The 27,017-nt window shown below is 42.1% G+C and overlaps 2 protein-coding genes across 3 annotated transcripts in view; one reads left to right on the top strand and one right to left on the bottom strand.

The window, feature by feature from the left end:
* Positions 1-27,017, top strand: part of SNX30 (sorting nexin family member 30) — a 168,555-nt gene that overhangs the window by 98,599 nt on the left and 42,939 nt on the right. Inside the window, exon 9 of one of the 2 annotated variants that reach the window (XM_070430899.1) lies at positions 3,846-4,435. The exons of the other annotated variant lie outside the window; for it this stretch is intronic. Within the exon in view, the coding sequence (XP_070287000.1) occupies positions 3,846-3,851 (6 nt within the window). The 3' untranslated portion in view covers positions 3,852-4,435. Of the gene's footprint in view, positions 1-3,845; positions 4,436-27,017 lie in introns of those variants that run through there. 2 annotated transcript variants of the gene reach the window in all.
* LOC139020898 (lipocalin Can f 6.0101-like) lies at positions 18,203-25,896 on the bottom strand. Its single transcript, XM_070430974.1, has 6 exons — positions 25,801-25,896; positions 25,298-25,434; positions 24,226-24,299; positions 23,201-23,311; positions 18,657-18,673; positions 18,203-18,337 (listed from the first exon to the last, which is right to left on the bottom strand). Exons 1-6 carry the CDS (start codon positions 25,894-25,896, stop codon positions 18,203-18,205), a joined length of 570 nt encoding a protein of 189 aa, XP_070287075.1.

The raw sequence follows: 27,017 nt of genomic DNA, 5'->3' as shown, positions 1-27,017 counted from the left end.
GGGACCTCCCGCAGGTCGCCAGGCATCTCCTAGGGCTTGTCACTTACCCCAGGCTGTCTCGCTTCCGCTTTTAAGCGCACACTTCTGCAAAGAGGACCAGGATGATGGGTGGTGCAGGGGTAACATTATGTGCCAGGGGTGCGATATGTGCCAATCGTGGAGAGGTGCCCAGGGATGGAGAGTCAAAACACAAACTTCTTCCCCTGGCGGCTTAACCCTGACGCAGCCAGGCAGCGTGGATGAGCTGGAACCCAGAGTCACACAAGGGAAGCGCAAGTCTGCAAGGAGAGTTTATAAAGCCACATGGATAATGTACTTCTGGGTGTAGGGACTAAATCTAAACGGGTTTCTGTAGAAATGTGTCCTTTAGGTAGTTTTTAGGTGAGCCATAATCTTCTCTGCCCCTCCCTGTCCTTAGGCAGCCCCCTGTGTCCAGGTCCAGACAACTGTGCCTTCTGCAAGGAGAAAGACCCACTTAATCACACCCCCTTCAAGATGTGCCCTGTGGAGCTGGCCTGGCAGTCCCCTCAGAGCTCCCTTCCTTCCTTCCCTCTTCCTCCCCCTCATCTGGGCCCGCCTTGGGAGGAACTGGTTTCACTCAACCCATGCCTGGCTCTCCCACTCCATTCCTAACCCTGTTTTTCCAGAGGCTGCAGCAAGTAGTCCAACCAGTCTGTTCCTGTGCGGGGCAGAGGCTCCAGGGGATGGGTAGGTGATGGGGGAAGATGGTACTCAGCAGTCAGCTATGGCCATGAGAGCAGCAGCCTGGACCGGAGAGCCCACTTTGCTCATTTGAATCCAGGAGTTTGGCTGTTCTTGGGGCTGCAGACACTAGAGGGCAGCCTTTATCCTCTCTGGGAGAGTCTGTGGTGTCTCAGTTCTTCCCATCTCCGAGATTCACAGGAGATACAGGACAGGTCTAGTGGGATAGTGGGAGCGAATCATCATGATGCTAGCCAGCCCCGGGACCCTCCAGGCCTGAATCCTCTGACCCAGAAATCAACTAGACCCAGGTAGTTGGTGCCTCTCCCAGTTTAGGCTACTCTGGTTTGGAGTGTATTTTCATCATGTCTCTACTACCCACTCCATCTCTGAATGCAGGTCCCAACTGAGTTAGTACTTGGCCATCCTCTGTGGCTTATGGTACTGGCAGGGTATATATAGGCCATGAGCCAAGTTGAACCGTAACTCTAATGCTTTAGTCTCTAGCTCAAGGTTGAGTTTATTAAAATGCAAAGGTTAAACTCTCTCATCTTTTACATTGATGAAGTCACATATTTGAAGATAAAGAAACAAAAAATAATATTTTTAAGCAGCTAACATTTACTGAGCCCTTACTATGTACTAGCAAAGTAATTAATTTAATCCTCCTGAGAAGTCTTATTTTATTTTTAGAGAGAGAGGGAGGAAGAGGGAGGGAGAGAAACATCAATTGGCTGTCTCCTGCATGACTCCTAACAGGGATCGGGCCCAACACCTGGGCATTTGCCCTGAACGGGAATTGAACCAGCAACCTTTCTGTGCACAGGATGACACTCAACCTACTGAGCCACACCTAAGAAGTCTTTAAGCTAGTCCATCCTCTCATTTTCTGGGTGGAGAAATTGAAGCCAGTAAGTAATTTGCACAAGATCACAAAGCCAGTAAATTGGGGAGCCAGTATTTGGCACCAGTCTTTAAAAGCCGGTGGCTACGGGGTATTTTGTTTGAGGGTGTCCTCTCAACCAACATAGGAATGTGGAGAGGAGCAGAGACATCTTGGTCATTTTGAAATTATCAGTGATCAACAATGTGTTGCATAAATGGAGAGGAACAAGAGGAGTGGATGGAAGCTTGTTTATTGAACGTACATCCCAGGCACTTTACAACCAGGTAGGAAATACTTTTATTTTATTAACAGCTGGCCCCAAAATTCAATTTAGAAAGGAGTAGTCTTTGTTTGGAAAATACCTTTGGTCAGTTAGAAGGTGAAATGCCCTGGCCTGGATTCCAGCTGTGGAGGAGGCTCCAGAGAGGGGGTGGAACCTCTGTTTCTGAGTCAAAGAGAGGAAGTTGTCTGATGTGTTGGAGAGGGAGGCGTGGGAGAGAGAGCAGAGGAGGGAGAAGGGAGAGAGAGAGGGAAAGAGGTGTGGGAAGGAGGACTAATGGTGAGAAGGGCCAGGACAGGAACCCTGGTATCAGAGTGCTCAGAGGGACCTTAACAGAATAGGACTGTCTCATATGGGTGTTGAACAGTTTGTGGAGTCATGTGTAGAACAATCCTTCCTGAGACTTCTCCCTGCCCCCTCAGTTCTTTAGCAGTGTCTGCTCAGGAAAGGTTTGTGTGAGTGGGATTTTTTTATTTTTCATTTTGGAGGCTATCAGTGAAGCAGCTGTGATTCGTGTCTGGATTGACATATACTGAGCAGAGATCATGAGGAAGCAAGTGGAAGAGGAGTCTACAGGAGCACAAGGATTTGCTGAAATCTTAGATGGGCTTAGGACTTTCACAGCGATGGGCACAGGGAGTCAAGCCATCTGACCCAGATCTTAAAGGCCAAAGAAACCCCTACCGCTGACCTGCAGGCTGCACCAATGAAGAAGGTGTTGTTCTTTTTATTGTTGATATTTTAGGAGTTGGGATCAGCCTTTCCCCGAGACATTGCAATGCGAGGAAAATAAGATACCTTCCGAAACATAAATATATATTAGAATAAAACGAAGACATAGAAACTCATCCTAGGACATGGGGACAAACCCTGTCTGTCACCACTTCTTCTGAGGGTTTCCCAGTGGCTGGCCCATCATAGCAGCCCAAGCCCTTGCCTGATCGCAACAATCTTCTAGTTATGATTGTCCTTCCCACATACAGTTGCACACAGGAAGAAAATGTGATAGTTATTTGGATACTCCAAAAAATGTCTCATGGTAAATGAGTAAGTTGGCATTCTGATTACTGCATCCACCTGTCTCATTTGGTTAATGTCCTGTGAGCCTCTGTCTGGGAAATGGCTTCCCTCCCCATGCGATGATGAAATGAAGTTGTTGTTGTTTTTATTTTGTCAGGCTGAGAACGAGGCCCTATCTATAAGGTTCTCAACCTGATTAATGTTACATATGGATACTCTTGGGAGATTGTTTCATTGGCCTTTCCCCCTGGAGGTGTCACCCTAACATTACCCAATTTTATAGATGAGGAAACTAAGACTCAGGGTAGCTAAATAATTTGCACAAGGTTCACACAGAGCCAAGATGCAAATCTGGGTTTGTGACTTCCGGGTGTATGTTATTTTCACAATGCTCCATTTTTTATGTAGTTAAACAGAAGAGATATGTTTTACAAAGGCACTTGTTTGTTAAATACTTTCCATCAAATACTGTGAGTCTATTCCTAAGATATATTCAAATAAAGTGGTTCATTTATTCGTTCATTCATCTATAATTTACTATCCACTTATCTATCCATCTATTTACAGGAATATTTTGAGTATCAGGCCTACTAGTAGGTACCAGGGATACAAACTTCTTTGCCCTCAAAGATCTTGCAGTCTGTCCTAGCTGGTGTTGCTCAGTGGTTAAAGCGTCGGCCTAAGCACCAAAAGGTCACTGGTCCGATTCCCGGTCAAGGGCATGTACCTGGGTTGCAGGTTTGATCCTCGGCCCCAATCAGGTGCGTGGGATAGGCAACCAATTAATGTGTCTCTCTCACATCAATGTCTCTCTCTACCTCTCCCTTCCCCTCCCTTACTCCCTTCTACTCTCTCTAAAAGTCAATGAAAAAAAAATCCTCCAGTGAGGATTAACAACACAAAAAGTTATCAAAAGGCACTTGTACTAACACTCCAACTTCTGTTTTACATGTGAAGTCATGATGACAGGCCATGCCTCCTCTTGCATCAAAGACTGGCTTTGTGGGATTCCTCTCCACCCCAGTCTCTGCTACCAACTTGAATAACCTCATGAACAACCTGCTCAACACTGTAGAAGAAGAAAGACATCTCTTGTTTTTGCTGGCCAGCATACATTGACTCTTCTGGGAACAACACCCCATTTTTGTTTGGATGAAAATCCTCCAAGTGAATATGAGACTCAGGTCTGACCAATCCCAGCAATGCATGCCTATGATCACAGTGATTGGTTCAAAGATGGGAATGTGACCCGAATTTGGACCAATCAGGATAAGGCCCAGGATTTAAGCTTAGCTAGGCTTATTCTTTTCTACTGTGTCTTGGACTGATGAGGATGAAAGCCTGGAGTTGCTGGAAGCTGTTTTGCTACCACTAGAGAGGAGCTTACCAGAGGTCGGAGCGCACACAGAGAACAGAGGGGCTGAAAGATGGAGAGAGTCCAGATCCTAATGACATCATGAGAGCTGTGCCTGAAGCTAAATTATCCCTTGACTTTTTAATAACAAAGCCTTCTACATTCCCTTTCCAAGTTTGATGTGGGTTTTCTATCAATTGCAAATAAAAGAGATTTGTTGATGGAGTCAAACCCAAGGCCTTTCATCTTTAGTGACTTCCACCCTTGTTCAGCCACAGACTCCCTTGGATCCTGTATCTGATCAACTGTACTGTGCCAACTCCAAAGTCATTAATTCAAACACCCCACTCTCTGCCTACAGCATCCTCTCCTTCTGTGTGGCTTGTTCAACTACTCCCACTTTAATGATTCTTTGATGTTATCGGGATCCATGTACCCCTACACTAATATATGATTTTCCAAACAAGTAGTTTTTCCTTTCTTCTCTTCCTCCAAATTAGATTTCATGGTACATCATTTTAGCAACATCCTTTTCAGTAGATCAAACTCTCTGGTTCTTCTATATTTTCGATGCATGTCAACCTTGGATGAACCCAATTATGGGCTGGCATTCTAGTAGCGGAGGACTGCTGGGGGAAGTCTCACAATAGGGCAGATTTTAACTATAAATTTACAAACTCTAATCTCAAATAAGCCCTCAAAGCTACCCAGCAGTCCTGTGATGTTTCTCCAGCCAACTCTCACTCTTTAGTTCTCCAAAAGTACAAGTTCAGAAATTAGTGATTCCCTTCAAACTTTCAAACTCTTCTACTATTTTCTATTTTATTTCTAGCTCTATCATGTCACTCAAACAGATTTTTTTCTGAGGTCATCAGTCATTTTGTGTCGTTAAATTCAATGGACATTTTCAGTCCTTGTCTTACTTGACTCTGAGCAAACTTTGAGAGTTTTGACCTCTTTCCTAAACCACTGAGAGTTTATTCTCTTGCTTTGGTAGCACCACTCCTCCTGGCTGATCTCCTTTCTCTCTGGCCACTCCTCTCATCTTTGGAGACTCATCAAACTCTAACCAGTCTTTAAAGTTAGAATTCATACGGCTCAACCATGGGCTTTCTTCTTAGTGTCTTATGTAAACAATCTCATCTACACATATAGTTTCAACTACCATTTATATGTAGCTGACTCATTAAGACCTTTCTCTGAGCTCCTGACTCACATATCAATTACCCACTTGTTATCTTTTCAATATATACAAGACCAAACTCATAGCCTCCTTTCCTCACCCCCATTACAGTGTTCTCTATCATTGTGAATAGCACTACATACAAACAGATGTGTAAGCTAGAAAGGTATCTTTGATATCTTTCTCTTGCCTTTTTAAATGCAATTCTTTATCAGATCATGTTTATTTAACCTCTTAAATATCTCAGGAATTCATAAATTTTTTTTCCACTTTGATATCAGTTCCCTAGTTCAAAGTATCATTTTCTCTTGCTTGGCCCACGCAATAAACTGCTAATATTTTATATGTATCCACTTTATTCCTCTCCAATACTGAAACCAGATTTATCTTTTCAAAATACATATCTTATTCTAAAACCAAATCCTCTTACCATGTCTGCCAGCCTTGCACTGTCTGGTAAATTACCTACCTTTGCACCTTCATCTTGTACCAGGTTGGCTTCCTATTTCTCAGATGATCTTTGCTCCTTCTACACAGGCCTTTGCACATGCCATTCCTTCTATCTACAACCTGCTAAAATCCTGTTTTGCCTAGTTAACATCTAGCTATCCTTTGGGTCTCAGCATACATGCCACTTCCTTGGGAAAATATTTCCTGACTTTTCTGGCTAAGTCATTTATTCCACCCTATCCCCATTATAAGGTTTCTTAGTACCTCATAAGACCTCTTCTTATCACAGTTGAACTTTTCACATTTGTTTTGGTGATAAATTTGATTCATGTCTTTTGGCTGTAACCTTAGACTGTAAAATCAATGAGGGCTGGGCCCATATTTTGGTTGACATCAAGCCCCAGAGCCCAACACATTGTCTGGTGCTTAGATGGCATGCAGTCAATATTTGATAAACAGTGAATAAAGATCTACTTTATTCCATTGTCTGGGGAACCCATGGGTTTAGACTTTCAGAAAAATTAAATGTCAGTCACTATTTGGAACAGCCTCCTAACGAACCTGAGGCCCCAAATCCACAGTTGGTAAGGATGAGTCTTCCAATTCCGTGACTCAGACCTCCCACAGAACCACTCTTCCTCCCATGCAGTGGTGATGCGTCTCACTAAACGAAACCCTCCGACATCTTAGCATGGATTTGCAGCAGAGTAGCACATGACCGTGGGTGTAGTGTAACTCACGGGGACCTTTGGGATGAGACTCTTAGTTTCATCAGCACTACACTTTGGACAAACTGTCACCACGAAATCAAATCTACACAGTGATCTCAGAATCCTGCTGTTCCTCCAAGCCCTGATTTATCGAAAGCTTTGCAGCCACTGAAACTGGATTTAGAGCTAGAAGCTATAGCCCATGTTTCCATATTTCCTGTCTCATCACCTTCTGGCAGCTCCTGATATAACACACCAGGACCGTTTTGGGCAAAGGAGCATTTAGAAATTTAATCCCCACCAACCAGCCCTCCTCAGTTCTCCTTGGCCAGGATGTAGCAACTCTGAACACACACATCTGTGCTTCTCACTCTCTCCTCAGAAACTAATTCCACTGCTCTCTCACTCAGGAGCTTCACCATGGGGAGCTGATGGATACTTGTTCTCTAGCTTAAGGAGTAGGGGCTCTGAGCTACACTCCTTACCCAACATGTGATCAGCAGCCTCAAAGTGAAAGTCTCCACAATTTTAAAAGAATTAAGAAATGAAAATTAAGTTTTTGTTCCTAAAAAAAAAAAAAAAAAAGTTCCTGTTTCTGAATACTTAAGTTTTGTCTTAAAAACCACACTGTGTAATTCAGGGAGGGGAGGAGGGGGAAGGGCAAGATACCTGCTCTCACCCTGACTCAGTATTTACATGTCTGCACTGTCATTTTACCAGTCAAATTTTGCTTTATAAAACAGAAGAAGTAGATCTTGGAGAGATATGGCCGGTACAGGTCAGGAAACACCTCTATAATGAGCTAAATCAAGTTAGGCACATAATCGCTTTTTGATTTCAGGGAATAAAAGTGTTAGGAAAACACGAACCTGGTGGAAAAGGCGTAACCTCGTCCAGAGGGAGAAAAGGGACAGTCAAGATCATATCCCACATGTAGACATCACCACATTTGCAGAACCATAGAGGGCCAAGGAAAAAATCCATCTGCTTCCCCCTCCAGGAAGCAAGTTAATGTTTTGAAGATGTAGGTTAAGTCATCACATATCTGGGTTAAGGTTTATTCCATGTCACTTCCCTTTAACGAGGCATTGTTCTCTGTCCTCTCCCCTTCTGGCCAGCTTTGGACGTCTCTGTTCTATAGATTTCATTCTGGCTTTGTTTGCCTAGCATCTTCCAGATGTTTCTTGATGGTTCTGGTTCACTGATGGCATCTATCCTGTTTGCCTTGGGCTCAATCGAGTTATTCCTATTTATACTTTATATATTCCTTTTGAATTCAATAATATTTTGAGAGGAAGGAGAGGTAATACGTATATCCTCCCCACCATCTTGAGATAAAAGCCATATTATATCTTGAAGTGTCCAGGCTCTTATAGAATAATCATAGCTTGTAGCTCATTTGAATAAACCTGTATTTGAGAATATAATACCTAACTCCTGAATCCAGAAATTAAGTGAAAAACATGAAATGTGTGTGGTCTATTGTACTGATACTCAGTGCATGTAAAATGGTGTTCTTTTGGCTAATCACTTATTCCACAACAAAATGAATGAAGTGCTGATATAGGCTATGACATGGATGAACCTTGCAAATATCCCAAGTGAAAGAAAGAAGTCAGACACGAAAGGCCCTATATTCTATAATTCTGTTTATACAAAATGTCCACATTAAGCAAATCCATAGGAACAGAAAATAGATATATTTCCAGGGACTGCAGGGAGAGGGTAATGGGGAAAGACTGCTAGTGGATATGGGTTTTCTTTTTGGGTGATGAAGATGTTCTGGAATTAGACAGTGGAGATGGTTACACAACCTTGTGAATACACTAAGTCCACTGAACTGTACACTTTAAAAGGCTAAATTTTATGGCATCTGAATTATATATATCAATAAATTTAAAAAATTGACTCAAAGCAGATTCGTCAATTTCATTTTATTAAGAGTTTTAATGGTGTTTCAATGATTTATATAATTTTACAAACTTTGCATTCCAATTTAAGGCATAATCTTACTGTAAGACTACGATCAAACTTTTAAGTCACTGAAAGATTTTTGATATGTTTTTTTCCATTGTGTAAATGTCATTAAAATATGGAAAGAAGAATCATTTACATTCTTGCTTATCACTAGAATATTAGAAACTGCTCTGGAAGAAATTTCTTAAATAATTATAGCAGGTGACTCAGCCTATAATTATGGCCACATTTATGAAATTATTATATCAGTAATGATATTCTTCATGAGGGTAGGAACCCTGGCTATTTTGACTCTTCAGCACCTAGCAGTCTGTGTGGCATGTAGCAAATATTCAATAAATATTTGTGAACAAACAAGTAGATGATTAGTTAAAGAAGCCAGAATTTCAAAGCCTTCTCTAAAGTCAACTTCCTGGTTGATGAGAAAAGATATTAATACAGAAGTGAGGTAAGACAGAAAGTACATCAATTTCCTAAAATTGACCCTTTAAAAAAAAAAAGTCACAAAGTTCCTCCGAAGAACTCATAAAGAACCGCACTGGCTTCCTTACTCATCCAGTGACAGAAAGTTCAACAAGATGAAAAACAGCAACAACAAACAAACAAGAAATGACCTTCGCACTCTAAAAGTCTCAAAAGAGAAATTCTCCCGCAAAAATCTCTTGGATCAAGAAAGGCCCAGAATTTGAATTCCTATTGGGTGGGTGTGGGGTGAAGAGGTTATGGAAAAGCCTTTGAAACTGCAACAATGCTACCAGCTTCAGGGCGGTTTTTCAAAAATAGACTGGAATGTCTCATCCCCTTCCATCGGATACACTTTCGTAATTTGTCTTTAAGGGGGAAGGAAAAGTCATTGTTCACAGTTGTACTAACATTGAGGCCACAGCTAGCACCTTGTTTTGTATTCTGGACTAAAACTCATTAAAAACAGTGCTACTCTTTTAGAAAAATAAATTTGTCTTTTGAATGTGTTGGTCATCTTCCAATATTTCTTAAAGATGACCAACTGTTATTTTGGGTTCATATTTGACCGTGTCTTAATATAATTTTCATCTGGGCTTTAGATTAAAATTAAATCAAATAGTTGAGAGTTCCTCTGGTTATCTTCTCTCTCTCTCTCTCTCTCTCTCTCTCTCTCTCTCTCTTTCTCCCTCTCTCTTTGTGTTTTTTTTTTTTTGGGGGGGGGGGCTTTAATTCTTATTTATTGTGTGTTTTTTCTTCTAAGTATGCAGATAATTCTCTTTGCCCTTGAAGGTAATGTAGTGTAGTGGCTAAGAGCACATGACCTGAAGTCAGATTGATGCCTGAGTCCTGGTACTGATGCTTCGTGACTGGGTGACCTTAGTCTTTCATACTTTGTTTTTCTCATCTGTAAAATGGAAATAATATTAGGGCCTACCTCAAGGTTTGTTGAGAGGACAAAAGGACTTAATGCATGTTATATGTTTAAAATAGTCTCAATATATGTTTATTTCTATCATTATCAGCCTGATAGAGAAGTCAGATGTTAATTTATAATGTTCTAGCTTCCGGTGGTAGATTTAACTCTTCCTTGTTTGTTTTCACACTGTAATCAGGGTTTAGCATATCAGTCCTATCTTTGTGTTCATCTTAATCTCCAGAAGCTTTGGCTCATTGAAGGCTTTTGTCTTTATTGGCCAACTGAGACTGTTGTGAGATGGATAGTGAGGGTGGCAAAGAGAATTCATAGTCAGGCCATGTGAGGACCTGTTAAAAGAACTGTGTTTTCAACAAGAAGAAAGGAGGATTAAGTGATGAGGTCAAGAAGGGGTAGAGTGGAAGAGGTTGCGGTGAAGTGTATTCCTTAATCTACTTGAAGGTTTGCCATGTTGATGTGGAGTTGACTTGGTCTTTGTGGTCTCAGAAGAAAGAGCTGGGACAAATTTTGCTTTGGTTTAAGGAAGGATTTCTAATAGTCAGAGCTTTTGAAACCTACCTCAGTACAAACCACCAGTGTCTCTCTCCTGCTCTACCACAATAACCTCCTAATTTGTTTGCCACACCTCTAAAGCCCCCTAATACATTATTGCAGCCAAAGTGATCCCTTTAAAGTACAGATATAATCATGTCATTTCTCTGCTTACAACCCTCAATTATTTTCAGTTATTATTGGAATAAGGACCACAATTCATCGCTTCTTGGCCTTTTGGCTAAGATCAAGTGTTGGACACAATTCATATTATAGCCTATAAGACTTACCAGGTCTGGTCCACCCTACCTCTCCAGCCTCATCTCACTCGAAACTCCCAATTGCTCACACTGGCCCAGCCACACTGGTCTTCATCATTCATTCACCTCCTCCAATGCCCCATAGGGTCCTAGATCATGCTTTTATCTCTGCTTATGACATTCCATTTCCATTTTATCTAATCAACATCTACTCTCTTTAGATGTTAACTCAACCATCCCGTTCTCAAGTAAGCCTCCCTTGAACTCCCTGTCTTGGTCTATTAGATGTACCCACAGCATCATGTACCTCTCATTTGCAGGTCTTTCCACTGTTATAATTTCATGGTATTTGTATGAATTTTTAATGAATGCCTGAAAGGTCCATGAGTGCAGAGATCGTGTTGTTGTTTTTCCCCCTCTTTCTTTCTTTTTATCCTCAGCTGAATCCTCAGCATGGAGCACAGTGCCTGATATGTAGTAGGTGCTCAATAAATGCTTCTTGAATGAATGCATGAACAGCTGACTGAGCTCTTTAAGGGGGAATTATACTTCTTCCACTGGAGATGTTTTAAGTTAAGGATACACAAACCCAAAGCTTTTTTTAGAATCTGAGTCTATAATCCCAGGACCCGTATAATAAAGGTTTACTTAGCTAAGAAAATATTAGTGAGATTGCCAAATTGCTGCAGTGAATCTCTGAGCCTTTGATACATCACATAGTTGAAAATTGCCTGAGCGCCACCTAGTGAACAGAGGAAATATTCCTTTCTACGCTTCATCACTGTTCATTCATTCTATTCAGTGCACACTGTTCAACTCCAGGGGGCGCCATTCACATAGACTGATTCAGTGGTGCCTTGGGCAGCTGTGCAACATGGCATCCCTGGCCTTCAAGTGTGGTTATTAGGAAAGGTTTTAGGCAGAGGGAAAAGAGCCAGTGGGAAGGAATTGGTTGAAGAATTCGGATGGAGAGGGTAGTGATGGATCTAGATCCTACTGTAGAGAGAAGGGGTTGGCCTCTCTTTGGACTAGAGAAGGTCACAGGGAGGTAGGGAAGATAGGCCACATAGATGTACATGAAATATTATGTGGGAATACCATCTTGTTTTCTACACAGTTTTGAGCTTTTAAAGTACTCAAACATAAATACTTTCTATTGAACGTGTCTTGGGAAAATATATAACATACGTTTTCTCAAACTTACCACTTTTCACCAAGACAATGATACCTGCTCTCACTGGTTTCTGAAATTAGAGATTCTTGGCCCTGTCCCTCAATCATGTAAGAGACCAGCATGTGCAGGCCTAGACTTTTTATGGGATTTGGGCCCAGAGGGCAATCACTCATTCTTTCCCAGTATGGGAAAGTGTTTTATATTGGCTCATTTCCTTCAGTGTGGGATTTATCTCCCAATCCCCTATTAGTTCACAGTCCCTCTTTTTCCAGAACCCCAAGTTTATGCCACCCAGTTTTGGTATCCTTGTACCTCAACCCTATTTAGCAGAGGCCTAAATTTTTCTTTAGCGATAAGAGAGGAGGGACCTTACCACCTCTGAGGACTGAGACATTGGGACACCTATTGTGTGTTCAGACAAGGGATCAGACACTGGAGCCCCAGTTCAGAGTTTGCAAGTGACCTCAGTTAGAGCCAACAATCCTTCCATATCAAACATGAAGTCTTGTCTCAGAAGAGAAAGATGGGGAAGGAGGGTGAGGAGAGTCCTGTTATAAAGGAAAAGAGAGGAACAATCATTTCTGTGATGATCAGGGACAGTAGGCCAGGGAGGGTACCCACATGTCACTGTTGAGGCTAGGGAAAGAACAGTGAGGGAATGTGTGTGAGTGTGTGTGTGTGTGTGTGGTGGTGGTGGTGGTGGTGGTGACAGAGATGTTTAAGCTGGGAATAGAAGTTGATTTCAAGGGTGAAGGCCTCCGTCATCAGCAGGCAGGCCAAGGCCTCCATCATCAGCTACCTGAGTGTTGGTACAATGAGTGCATTAACAAAGTAACCAGGGATGGAGGCTATGCATTGGTCTAACAGTTGATCTTGCTTCTGTTTAAAGTCCAACCTGTTAGCAGCAAAGAGCAACACTGAACCTCTGATACAGCATCATCCCTTAAGGAAGCTATCCAGTCACTTGGCTGCAATTTGATTCCATTGGATCTCTTGTACACTAGACGGGGCAGTTACCATCTTGACCAGGACAAATACATAATATGGTTCATTGAACCCAATGGCACCAAAATAGTTCTTTATGAGATGAAGAAAAACATTTTAATTGTTTAAACAAAAAATATTTTGATAAAAGAATGGGGTTCAGGAGCAAGAACTCTGCTATGATAAAGAAATTTGTTTGGAGAGCCTGGAGAAGAAAAAGAGGAGAGAGATGGTATGATTAGATGGGGTGTTTTAAGTAGTTGGTAGTTAAAGGATATTTCTTAAGAATTGTGATAACTCGAAGAAAGGCAGCCCAGGGAGGCTGAGTGTGGAAACTGAGTGAACATAAGAACATACCCCCTGAGAACTTGTAGTAACTGTTTAAATAGCTTTGGACTTCCACAGACTGTAGAAGGGAGGGTTCAAGCCAGTGTTCTATAGAACTTAAAAGCTAGGAGGCACCACCTAATATTTGGATTCCACTAATGCAGAATTGACCCATCAGGGAAGCGTGCAAATGGAAGTTGACTTTAAATTCCTAGGATGGAAGTAGGAATTCTTGCAAAGAGACTATGGACATCTGAACCAAAATTCTGCATCACGTGAGTTTATCTGATCAAAACTTTATCGCTTGGCCCTGACCAGTTTGGCTCAGTGGACGGAGCGTCGGCCTGCGGACTGAAGGGTCCTGGGTTTGATTCTGGTCAAGGGCATGTGCCCTGGTTGCGGGCACATTCCCAGTGGGGGGTGTGCAGGAGGCAGCTGGTCGGTGTTTCTCTCTCATCGATGTTTCTGGCTCTCTGTCCCTCTCCCTTCCTCTCTGTGAAAAATCAATAAAATATGTTAAAAAAAACAAAAAACTTTATCGCTCGGTTGGGGATCTAAAAGTTAAAAGGGCAGTGACCCCAGGTCTGGATAATGTAGCCGATATTTCTTTGGTGATCTCTGAGGCCAGAATTGCCTCCTGGGCAAAAACTCAGATACCAGGCCATGAAGAAGCTGATAGGAATTAGGAATCTAAAGTTCTTTTTGAGGTCTGCTGGGCCCCATTCTCATACTATCTGAACGTACTCTCTGTTCTCTGATAATGAGTATATGGCAACTGCCTCACAGCAATTCACTCTTGAAAACAGTGTGGGAGGAAAAAGCTGCCCTGAGATACTTATGGAAAGTAACCTGTTAATGAGTTATTTCTGTCCCTGAGGTCGAAGGTGCCTGCAGCCCCCCCTGTCCCTCACATGCTTTTGAGATCCTGGACCAGAGGGCTCAACCTGATCAATCAGGAGCACCAAAAACTTGCAGCCCTGTTAGCCATACTGAGCCTTTATTAGAAACTTCAAGTAACAGATCAGTGATCAATAGCATCTTGGGAACCATCCTCTCACTTTTTCCCTACATCTTTGATTCCTGCCCTCCCCCATGATATTGAGTTAAAAACTTTCTAACTTACAATTGACATACGATATGATATTGACTTTTTGAAGAGACTAAGCCAGTGTGTGTTGTTGTTTTTTAATGTCCTATCTCTGGGTTTGTCTCGGTTCTCATACTGCTATCTAACCTGTTCCTATATCCCTTTAATTTCTTGTAAACTGGAGATTAGGGCTAAAGTCTTGATTAATTTCAAGTTAAGCATTTTGGGCAATAATTTGTCATAGGTGATGCCGTGTACTGCGTATTGCATCACACAAGGAGACACATAATCTCAGAGGGCCCCATTAGTGGTGATGCTTAATTTAGTCATCTGGTTAAGAGGATAACCACCAGATGTCGCTGTTGTAAAGTATGTTTTTCATTCTGCAATTATAAGGTGACCCATGGGACCTCTTGAAAAATATTCTCATTGACAAATATTCTGGTTTAGGCTTTTAAGCACACCCATATTTAAATGGATTTAGGGCTGTATTTGTGGATGGTCCTTGTTTATATGCTCAGTCCATTACAGTCACCACTCCTTTTGGTGTTCCTCAGCAACCATTATTTTTTTAAGATCATTGGAGCTTTTTTTAAAAAAAATATGTTTTATTGATTTTTCACAGAGAGGAAGGGAGAGAGATAGAGTTAGAAACATCGATGATAGAGAAACATCGATCAGCTGCCTCCTGCACATCCCCCACCAGGGATGTGCCCGCAACCCAGGTACATGCCCTTGACCGGAATCGAACCCGGGACCTCTCAGTCCGCAGGCTGATGCTCTATCCACTGAGCCAAACCAGTTTCGGCCATTGGAGCTTTATTATTACAAAAACAACAACGACAAAACAAAAAACAAACAAACAAACAAAATGGTAAAGTGTGTGCGCATGTGACTTTCTTAAATGACCTAGGCATGTGACAATGGAAAACATTATAAATTAGGCGATTGTTTTAATTAGAGGAAAATGATTAAAATTTTAAAAAATTAAAATTCAGTTAAAACAATTGAAATGGCTTAATAGTCATGTTACCTCCAGTGATTTGAAGGAGAGGGGAAAAGAAAATCCTCAAATCCTTTCTACCAGTTCCCAGAGCCATGTAGTGTTTCAACTTTGAAGAAAAAGAACGCCTGCCTGTTTATGGATGTTGTAATAGCTGGTGTGTAGGAAGGCCTGTGCCCTGCCAGCACGGCCAAGGGTGAACCTGAGGAGGGGCAGTGAAGGATTGAAGAAAAGACAGATAAGAGAATACAGCTGGGGCTCAGTGGATCTCCCGTGCCTGGATGAGGACACAAAAGACCCAGCCTGCAAGCCGATGCTTTATTTTATAGTCTGATTAAGACAAGGGTAGATTAACATGTATACAAATGTTCTTGTTTTGGCAACACTTACTGCACCTCCCACAGCCTACTAGCTACTTAGGAAGGAATTAGGGAGGGCTACAAGGTCAGGCTTAATTATGCTAGGAGAGCTCTGCCCTCCAGGCTGGGACTTGTTTGTGGCCCTGCCACAGGTCAGCCCGAGGCTTGACCCTAGAGCCGCTCCTTACAAAGGCCCCTGAACACCAGCAGCAGCTTTGAGACCATCTACCTACAGCATCACCAACTGAGCAGGTTGTTAGACTTGGAATTTTTGCCAATGTGATATGTAAGAGTGTGCATCTCAATATAATTTTAATGTGCATTTCTCTCCTGAGTGAGGTAGAACATCTCATATTTAAGGGCCATTTGTATTTATTCTTTGGTGGCCCCATTATTGGTGATGCTTAATGTTTTTATTTTTATTGATATGTTTCTTTTTTCTTATCATATCATTGATTTTTCTTCTCAAATTTTCAAAGCTTTTTACAATATTGGTGACACTAAAACTTTGTAATATGTTAGTAAAATTTTTCTCTCAGCTAGTGCCTTAATTTTTCTCATGTAGTATTTTTTGTTATGTACAAGTTTTCTGGGTTTGCGTACTCAATTTTATCACTATATTTTATTGGTCTATTTTGAATCGTAATTAGGAACGTTTCCCTCAAGACCAGAATGTAAAGGAATTCACTCAGATTTCCCTCCAGTTCTCCTATTATTTCCTTTACATACCCGTTTGCAATTTATCCTAATGTTATCTTTTTTCATGGACCTAATTACTTACGATAACTTACTGAAGGTCTATGCTTTCCCCACTGACAGGATATGCTGCCTTATTTTATGTGAAATTTCCATGGGCAATTGGTTATATATCTGGATTTTCTGTTTTTCAAATTCCCATTTTGGGGTGGGTCATAATGACTCAGGTTTAACAGAAACCTGGGAAGCTGAAGGTGGAGGTGGGAATCCTGGCAGCCGGGTCTCCGCCGTCAGTGCAGCTGCTCAGCTTCTGTCCGGGCCAGGCTCTCCTCAGCAAGCTGGCTCGTCGTCCTCTGTCTTTCCTTACCAAGGGGTCAGCCAGCAATCGCCTGTTCTTCTAGTAACAGAGCTTTCATACATGTTTTTCAAGCAACAGAACAATGTTTCAGAAGAGTTAACTTTTAAGAACCACCACTGGTGTCTTGATGGGCCTACTTCCAAGAACAGACAGGTCCAACTAAAGTCTGTCCTGAGACCAGAGACTCAGATGGCAAAGTCCCCTCAGCTGGGACAGGAGATCTGGATTCTTCATTGTTGCTCTTGGATCCCCAAATAACCTCAGGGTGTCCTGGTTTGACATTGACTCTGGAAGTTTATTTGACATTTATCTGCATTTCCTCCATTCGGCTTTAAGTCATTCAAGGGAGGCAGTAAGAGGACAACTTAAAAATATCTCCTGGATCTCACGATTACATAATATAATGCCCATTTTAATGAAGGCACTCTGAGGGGTTTGTTTGGACAAAATTGTGCATTTGGGGGTCAGTGCATAACAAATAACTATAACAAATAGCAGTCAGGGGAGAGGCCATGTTACAGAGAAGAGCCAGAAAACTTTTTTTCTAAAGGGCAGGCTAGAACACATTTTAGGTCTTGCAGGCCAAGAGGCAAAATTAAAGATATTGTGTAGGTATTAATAGAATAATCAGAAAACACATTTCCACATTTTTTGATGAAATTCAAAATTGAATATTGAGTATAATTTGTTTTGAAAATACAAATCTATTAGTGAGAGGAATGGATTCTTTTTTGAAATAAAATTATTGGAAATTTGCATCATTGGGTTGAAAATAGTGTTTTTAATATTGCATTGATTACACATGTCTTGGCTCACGGGCAATACAAAAATAGGCAGTGGACAGGATTTGGCCTATGGGCCATAGTTCCAAACCAACTTCTGGTATAGAAAACATGGTTTCAATATTTAAGTGCCCTAGGGGGTTCTGGCTAAAGTTACAAGGAGAGGAAAAAAATAAAGAGAGAAAGAAGCATAAGTATTGGAAGAGATACATTGACATTTGCAACAATATGACCAAATACCTATAAAACCAACAGAATCCACAAAATATTGGAACTAATTTCATTATAACTATAAAAACTTTCATCAAAGTTGCTAGAGACATTAGCTTGCAGGAATCAATAGTAAGTTACTGGCATATTTGGTATATATTGGTATATTTATCTATACCAGCAAAAACTCATGATCATAACTAATGATTAGAAAAACAACCTTTTTCACAAAGATGGAGCCTAAAGTGAAGAAGGAAGCCCCTGCCCCTCCCAAAGCCAAAGCCAAAACAAAGGCTTTGAAGGCAAAGAAAGCAGTGCGGAAAGCGTCCACAGCCATAAAAGAGATCTGTATGTTACCTGCCTTCGATGGCCAAAGACACTGTGGCACCGAAGGCAGCCTAAATATCCTTGGAAAAGCACCCCCAGGAGAAACAAGCCTGAACACTATGCCATCATCAAGTTCTCCCTGATCACCGATGAAGAACATAGAAGACAACAGTACACTTGTGTTCATTGTGCATGTCAAGGCCAACAAGCACCAGTTCAAACAGGCCGTGAAGAAGCTCTGCGACATTGACGTGTCCAAGGTCAACACCCTGATCAGGCTAGATGGAGACAAGAGGCAAACATTTGACTGTCTCCCAACTATTATGCTTTAGATGTTGTCAATAAAATTGAGATCATCTAAACTGAGTTCAGCTGGCTAATTCTAAATAGAAAAATTTTATACAGTAAAACAAACAAACTGGTGAAAGTGATACCCTTGTAATACTCTGGTTATTATTTAACAGAAAAGGAGTAAAGGAAAGACTAGATAATACAGGCATGCCACTCTTCAAGTCTGTTCCCTGTTGATCACTGGGGAAGGGACTGGACAATAGACACATTCCCAGTAAGGTCTGAGTGAGGCGGAAAGGTGCTTACCTGTCTGTCAGTCACACCTGGGAACAGGTAATGGGTCATAATAGGTGTGGCCATTGCAAGAGCTTGAAACCTGAATATTTAAACTTCTGCACAAAGGAAGTTCCCATTCATGGCTCTTGGACCTCTTGGGACTCCTGTTGCAGGGGGCGCACTCCCCTGCATTCCCCCACGTGGCCCTGTGGACGCCACACAATGTGGATTCCACACAATGGACTAATGGACTTTAAACAACCTGATGCAGGACTGGACTCGGCTGCAGCATGAAACAGCAGCTCTGGACACTGGCCTTGCTTTGGCTTTGCTGAACTCTCAGCTGCATCTTTTTCAGGACTCAGTTAAGGGGCATGGGACTTGACAACTGAGGACTCTAACACCATGCCAATAAAACCCATTCATTCTCCTGGGTGAATCTTAGAAAATTCTCTTTCAGAAGATATCACAAGAGCCACCCCACACCCACTAGTGTTGGGGAAAATGGACTCCCTAATTTCTCTGGTAACAAAAGTATATAGGAATTAGCAAACAAGAATACACAAGAAGACGACCAAGGAGAGAATTTTAAAACTCTGAGAAAGGACATAGAAGATGACCTGAATACATTGACAGACATGGGACTCATTTGGGCTTGGTACTAGGAGCCATGTGTCAGACTTCTGACCTCAAAAACTGTAGCAAAATAAACGTGTGCTGTTTTAAGCTTAAATTTGTGGCGATTTGTTCCGGCACAAACAGGAAACTAGTACAGGACCCGTTTCTCCTGTCCAGCTGCATGCCAAGAATAGAGTGTCCTCACTGTGTTTCCAATACACTGGTGGAGTTAACTATTGAAGGAAATGAGGCCTATATGATCTGTTGAGTAATCCCAATTCACACCTGCCTGCATTGGCCCATCTTTCTGTGGCGCTCTTTACAATAGGCTTGTTTCCCACTCTTGACCCAACTCAGTTTGTTTTCAGACCCTAAGAATGTGTTGATGGGCAGTGTGGTAAGAGTAGGGACTAATGAAAAAACAACTTAGCATTTACATGTCATGGTGGAAAATCCCCAATAGGACTTGGCTGTGACTTTGACTCTCCAGTCCCTGAGCAAAGTGCCCCATAGAGCAGTAGTGTGGCTCCCGTTGATGGCTGATTCCACCATAACTTGTATCTTTTTTCTCTTGAAAATAACCGCTCTGTTCTGTTTCTGATTTATAGACATATTCGCTCCTTGCTTTTTGTTGTTGATCCTCACCTGAGGATATTTTTCCATTGGTTTTTAGAGAAAAGTAAAAGGGAAGGGGAGATACAGAGAGAAAGAAACATCAATTGGTTGCCTCCCAAATGCACCCTGACCAGGGCAGGGTATCAAACCTGCAACCCAGGTATGTGCCCTTGACTGGAATCAAACCTGGGACCCTTCACTCAATGGGCCAAACCAGCTAGGGCCACTCCTTGTTTTTGAGTGTTCTTAACATTTCATGCCTCATTTGCAGAAAATGTTTGGAATTGAGGGGTAGGTTTCAGAGTAAGTTTGATCCAGGAGCAGCTGAGGGTCTTCGTGTGCCTCCCTCTTGGCTGTAGTTTCCTGACATATGACACTAGCTAGCCATCTCCCACCATCAAAGTGGTCCTCCTTGCATTGATTGTTATGGTTGTTAATGTTCTAAACATTTCCAAGGATCTGCTAGGCCATGCCCTCTGGGCATTAGCTTTTCTGTCCTTTAAATAACACTTGAAAATGACAGGTCCCAGAATGACTGGTTGGCTTTCTTCATGGCCTTCTGCATATATCAGCAAACCAGGCCAAGTGTGTAATTCTGGAGAAATAAGCCTGAGCCTTACTTTTCCTTCTGACATGAAGGCAGAGTAAGATATGTGGAGTGTCATATCCCTTGAAAAGCCTTCTATCCTTAAGCTTATGTTCATAATGACTGAGTCATTCTTCCTGCATGGTAACCCCCTAGCCATGTTGCTCTGTTCCAGCACCCACATGCAACTTTGACAGTTTTTATCATCGGATGTCAGGAAAGCATTATAAGTGGAGGAAGAACCTTAACTTTCCTTTCTTCAAAGCCCAGAAGCTCCCCCTCAGAAGAGGTTAAAGCCATTTAGCCTCCTTGAGGATTCCTGACTGTACCAGTACAGATGGCTAACGATTTCTATTGTTCACATTTCCTGGCATCTCACTTAACATGCTCACAGTAGATAACAGCTCTGGTTGAAGGAGGTTTTCCAAGAGCATGAAAGGATGATGCTCTGTGCCACAGAATACATGAGGTAGGGAAACTGGGTTGTGGAGGTATGTCCTGAAACTTGGTGAGCCAGGATCAGCCTCAGCAGCATCTGTCCCTCAGTACTCCCTTGAGAAAGAGAATTCTAGGATTGGGAGAAATTGTGAGGCAAGTCTCACAGTTTGCTTTATTGGATCACTAAGAAATAGGCGAATCAAAGGGGGAGCAGCATCACAGGGACAGAAACTGCTGGGGAGGGAAATTCTGAAAATCAGGAAGATTCTGAGAAACTAGAGGACCATTATGGGTACAGAGTCAAGGACATTCCCTCATTCCCTTGCCATCAGCCCCATGTCTCTCTCACACACAAAGACAGCAAGACTGATCACATGACTGCAAGAATAATCATTTATTGATCAGGTACAGGAGGTCTTATTCATGGTAGAGTGCTGGGTATGGCAGAGTCAGAAATTTGGAGGAAACCTTTGATTCTTGGTGAAATGTTGAGTCTGTCTAGACAATTAGAGAAGATCCTTTAGATTCAGAGATAAGGCCTTCTTGGATGATAGGGATGGAGATCAGGTTGCAGACCTTGACACAGGCTGACACAGGGACCATGGAATGAAGATCCTGGAGCCCAGGTGAGGAAGCATTCACTCAGCACTAAACAAGCAGATGAGAGAGAACACAGAAACTCAGTAAGCTCTTCCTGGGTTGAATTGAAGACAAAGAGAATTTTTATTACAGAGAAAAATGGTGAGGAAATAGATATCCGTCTGTACTGCAACCTATGTTTCTTTCCAGAATAGGGGGAAGGAAGTCATTGAATCAATGGCTGGTTGTTGTTGTTTTTCTATTGCTTAACCTTTCCTGAGCTGAGTCTATGAGAAAGAGAGAGGAATAATCCATGAAGGACCCTAGGCTGGTTTCTGCCATTCTCAACATTAAATGTTTTGAGGAATTTTTTGGTAAATTGAGGAAGAATGGCAAACCATAGCTACCTTGTATTAAATGCTGACTTTATGCAGGCCATAGTTGCTAATATATTCCCATATATTATCTGGATAGTGTAGGGAAGCTGGGATGTGGAGGCATGTCCTGAAACATGGTGAGCCAGTATCAGCCTCAGCAGCAATTGTCTCTCAGTATCTCCTTGAGAAAGAGAATTCTAGGATCAGGGCAAATCAGGGCAAAATAAAGCTAAGGTAGGAAACAGATGAAAGTCAGAGCCTATTTTTCAGATGAAAGACAATTGGAAGGTCAGAGAGCTCTGTTTCCAGATTAGAAGCTAAGGATGTGCAGAGATAAAGAGAGATAGTATTACCAAATATTGGAGGGTGAGACCACACGTTTTGGCCTTGGAAGATGGAAATGTATTTGGGTTTCATGTTCACACCCTAGTATTCTTTTCCTATTGCAAATTCCAAGACTTAATGATTTTACTTTGAGGACTTTACTTTTACCAGCAGGATATCCACACAGTAACTCTGCAAGATACACGTCATTGTTTTCCTTTTCATTGCATAGGTCATTTGCTCTATAGCTCATGGGACCCACGAACTCCAAATTTCAAGCTCATCCCACAAGCTTCCTTGCCCAACTATTGTTATTGTAATCTTTGGTCACAAACCCCTAATGGTGTTGGAAGACAATGGTCCCTGGGCTAACCCCTCTCCATCAGACATCACCAACCTGGAGGCCTGGGCATCATGGCTCCGTCGGGCCTGGAGACAGCGATCTGCAGAGACAGAGCAGAGCACAAACACCAACCCATTTATTTTTCAGCAGGAGATCAAATGATTTCCCAGCTCAGGACAGAGGGACCTGATTGGAGGTGTACCTTCTCTTGCATTTCTCCACCCAGTAACATGGGAATTTAGGAAGAGAAAACCAGAAATAACTAAACTTACCGACTTTGGTCAAGTCCAGTATGTTTTCCTTAGTAATTCCATTTTTTTTTGCAAAGTTTTCTAAACCTTTCCTTGAGTTTTGGGCTCACATCTGGTTTTCGGGCTGTGGGAAGAGTGACAATAACTGCTGTGTCTTGTGTCTTGGTCATTGAGGCTCTTGGGGGCAGTGGGGACAGAGACTGGCACCAATTGGTGCTTAGGCAGAAGTCAGGGATGGGCTGTCTCCTGTCTTGAATTTGACATTTTTAGGATACCCTTCTGGCATGATGAGAAATTTCATCATCTTTCCGTCACTGAGCCTGAAGGATTACCCAAGGTGAGCACCTCTCTTCAGGGGAGGAGAGATGGCCCAGGATAAGATTGGAAGGATCATTTTGCCTCCTTTACCCTCTAAGTTGATTATCCACATAAAAATACTCTACCATAGAACTCCATCACTTGGGCTTCTTCATCATTCTTAACATTACTGAGATACAAAATAAGATAGTCACCATAGACAGCTTCAATTATGTGAAATGTATTGTATCCATCATCTGTGGGGAAAAGAGAAGACAACTCAGAACTTCTTTAGTGCATAGAACGCAAGTGAAATTCGTTACTTATTCTCTTTCACAGAGCAAATATAAGTGCCTACCCTGGAAGAAATATAGAGTAAGAGCTAATGTCTGCCATTTGCATCTCCTTAGGCTTCACCTGGTGACTTCTAAGTGTAGAACTGACAAGCAGTAGTACATTGATTGCTAGTGGTAAAAAATTCAGCCACAGCTGCAACTTACCTTCTATTAAGCTCACCTAGGTCCCTTGGCCATCTCTGCCAACTATGTGTCTCTGTCCTGTCTATAAACCCACTGGCATTATATACACAGCACTCTGTGTGAGCAATTTGCTGTTAGTGGCCACCAAAAATCAACCAAGTGGGCAGGGAATGAAAAGCTATCAGAAAAATTTCCTTTTTGTGTGTGCCTATTTTCTTTTGTTGTAGGTGGTGCATATGACCAAATTGCCACCTTTTTCAGATGATATTATGTACCATATTTTGGCTTTTACCCACCAGGTTCTCCCAAATTGAGGATATTGGCTATTAGATGACCCCATTTACATTACCTAAATAAGCATCAATCAAGAATTAATCAAGATACTAATGATATTGGGATTTAGTAATTTTCTTGCAATTGAAAGTAGAATTTATGAACACATTTAAAAAAATATATATTTCTTTATTGATTTCAGAGAGGAAGGAAGAGGGAGAGAAAGAGATAGAAACATCAGTGATGAGAGAGAATCATTGATTGGCTGCCTCCTGCATGCCCCCGACTGGGGATCGAGCACGCAACCTGGGCATGTGCCCTTTGCCGGAATCGAACCTGGGACCCTTCAGTCTGCAGGCCAGCGCTCTATCCACTGAGCCAAACCGGCTAGGGCTGAACACTTCTTAATGTATACTTACATTCAACACTATATACACCCTTTTCTTCTGTTTCGTCACAAATGAAAGAAATTTCAGTGCACTCTCCATTGACCCTGTAAAACAGAATGAGCTGATGCCCAAGAGATATTGATGGGTCTGGCTCCCTCACACTCCACCTGTGACTTGAGTGTCTGATTCCAATTAACTGTAGAACATTTTGGTACAAATTTGAAACAGCTTTTATTTACCTTATTTCACTTTACTTGCTACTTTAAGAAAGAGTCTACTACTGACGTCACTTTTACTGCGACATGAGAGAACAAAGAATTTTCAGTAACCACCAGAGGCTCGCCCTGATGACAGCGACCAGTGCCCCACCTTGGTCCCCGCTCACCTGTACCACCACCCCGCTACAGCCAAAACCCACCATGTTCTTCCCTCTGCCTCTTGCTGCTGATGCCCGCCATATTCCACACCTGACCCCCAGTGGTCAGTGCACGTCACAGCGACCGGTTGTTTGGTTGTTTGGCTGTTTGGTTGTTCCACCATTCGGACTACTTGAATATTAGGGTTTTATATATATACATCGCTACTTGCCTAGATAATCAGTTGAGTTTTCAGATGTGCCACTTCTCAGATAAGTGCTCAATAAACATTGTTTCACAAAAAAGAAATCCATGAGAGAGAATTATTATCATCCTCTTTTACCCAAGGGAAATTGAGTGGATAGAGATAAAATTTCTAGGTCACACAACTAGTAAGAGATCATTTCAAGAGATAGCTAGGCTGTTGACCCCAAATCCTATGTACTTAACCTATGGTATTGCCACATTTCTTATGATTTTAATACCCCTCAGTCTCTGAACTCCCCTACTCCCAATTAAACTTATTCCTGTCACCAATTCTTATCTCTGAATTCTCAGTTCATTATGTCATGGATCAGTGCCTGATAAATGACTCTGATTTTGGATACAAGCCCACAATGTGAGTGTACACATGAGTGAGTGTGTGTGTGTGTGTGTGTGTGTGTGTGTGTGTGTGTTTAGTGGTCCAACACCACAGTCAGGCTTTTGGGGTTTTTTTTCCCCAAGAAAAAATAAGCCATACTTACTTCATATGAAATTTAAATGATAAGGAAGAGTTGTCCAAGACTTGGATGGATTCCACAAAAACTCTCATGCTACCATTTTCTTCTATCATTTCCTTCACGTCTGAGGCCAAGAGAATGGAATACCACTCCCCTGAAATCTGCAAAAAAAAAAAACCAAACCATTAAAATGGGTAAGAAAAGAAGAGAGGGGATACCACATAAACATCTGTATTCTTGAACTCTGGCCTATGGGCCAGGACTCATAGTGGTGATATGGAGATGGAATTAGAACCCAGGTCAGTTGACTCCACATGAAAGGCTCCTTCCACTGACCTCCAATGAGAATGGAAGTCCCCAAGTGTTATCATTTTTCCACATCTTACGACTGCTTTTTATCCAAGATCAGAAACCACCCCCTTTGTCCAATATCTCAAAAACCTCTTGCCCTCCAGTAGGGCCATCTTGCTTCAGAATCTCCCAAACCACCCCCAAAGTCAGAAGACCCTATACTCCCCCAGCTCTACCTTTGACATATCGAAGTTGCTTGTCACAACATCATGGTTTCCTCCATGATGGGCACAGACCAGAGTCAGCCCCAGACACATCAGCAGCAGCTTCATCTTAGGAGGAACAATTCTGACTCAGCTACAGGCACTTGGAGTGAGTCTTTCCCTGATGGTGCCTCCACTCCCCAGATCCTCTGTCTTTATATTCATTCTGGGTCCAGTTTTTTGTCCACAGGGCAGCACCTTTTCTCCTCCTACTCCATGAATGGTCTGTATTCATTGATGTGACGCCAAGATTGTTTCTGTCAATCTCATCTCTATTAGATCTACTTGGTGACCTGTAATTAAACAAAAGGAACACTCAAAAAAAATAGTGGATCTCATAAAAGGCTGCCTTTTGGAACCTGAGTTAACTGTGAAATCAGAAAGCCAATTATGTGTGTCAGAAATGGAGTAGAACTGGGAAATAGAATGTGTGGACAATCCATGTTCCACCATGCACACGGTGTGTGGAAACGGGTGAGTTACTCCATTTTAACTAGCCTCAGAAGCAAATAAACTATCTCTACTAAAGATGATAAGACCACCCTAACTGGTTAGGCTCAGTGGCTAGAGCGTCAGCCTGCAGATTGAAGGGCCTGGGCTCGATTCCAGTCAAGGGCACGTGCCTAGGTGGCTGGCTCGACCCCCAGTAGGGGGCGTGCAGGAGGCAGCCAATCAATGATTCTCTCTCATCATTGATGTTTCTATCTCTCTCTCCTTCTCCCTTCGTCTCTGAAATCAATACAAATAGATTTAAGAATAAATAAATAAAGATGATAGGACCATCACAAAGCATTCCAGATTAGAATGGGATTGGATGAAATAATGTCTTGAAAGTATGGTGTCTGTCCTGAGCACATTTTAATTCCTTTTCCTTATTGTCTGAATTCAACCACGTTGAATGAACAAATGTTTAATGAATCCATATACCTCGCTATATACCATAGACCCCCAAGAGAAAGGGAGAAGTAGAAGTTGTCATCCCCTTCTTCAAGCAACTTTCAATGAAGGTGGGGAAATGCTTCACATACTCAAGTAAAACTTCATTCTACAAGTATGTGAACTAATCCAACAAAGTGGGACCACGTCCAGACCATCGTGGGTCAGAAAAAGGGGTGATGCTGGGGCGGTGACATCATGTAGAAAGTGCTTAAGAACATAGGCTTTGGAATCATGTACCCGGTTTCATTCCT

This window comes from Myotis yumanensis, unplaced genomic scaffold (genome assembly GCF_028538775.1).
Source record: "Myotis yumanensis isolate MYYU_CA2020_CCGP unplaced genomic scaffold, mMyoYum1.0.hap1 SCAF_12, whole genome shotgun sequence".
Classification (NCBI taxonomy): domain Eukaryota; kingdom Metazoa; phylum Chordata; class Mammalia; order Chiroptera; family Vespertilionidae; genus Myotis; species Myotis yumanensis.
Note: the sequence above shows the minus strand (reverse complement) of the source record. Positions and strands in the feature narration are given on the sequence as shown.

Coding starts and splice junctions, on each gene's coding strand:
- LOC139020898 (XM_070430974.1), bottom strand. CDS start 25,896: ATGAAGCTGCTGCTGATGTGTCTGGGGCTGACTCTGGTCTGTGCCCAT. Junction 25,435..25,800: donor GCAACTTCGATATGTCAAAG/GTAGAGCTGGGG, acceptor TTTTTTTTGCAG/ATTTCAGGGGAGTGGTATTC. Junction 24,300..25,297: donor TCATTTAAATTTCATATGAA/GTAAGTATGGCT, acceptor TCTGTTTTACAG/GGTCAATGGAGAGTGCACTG.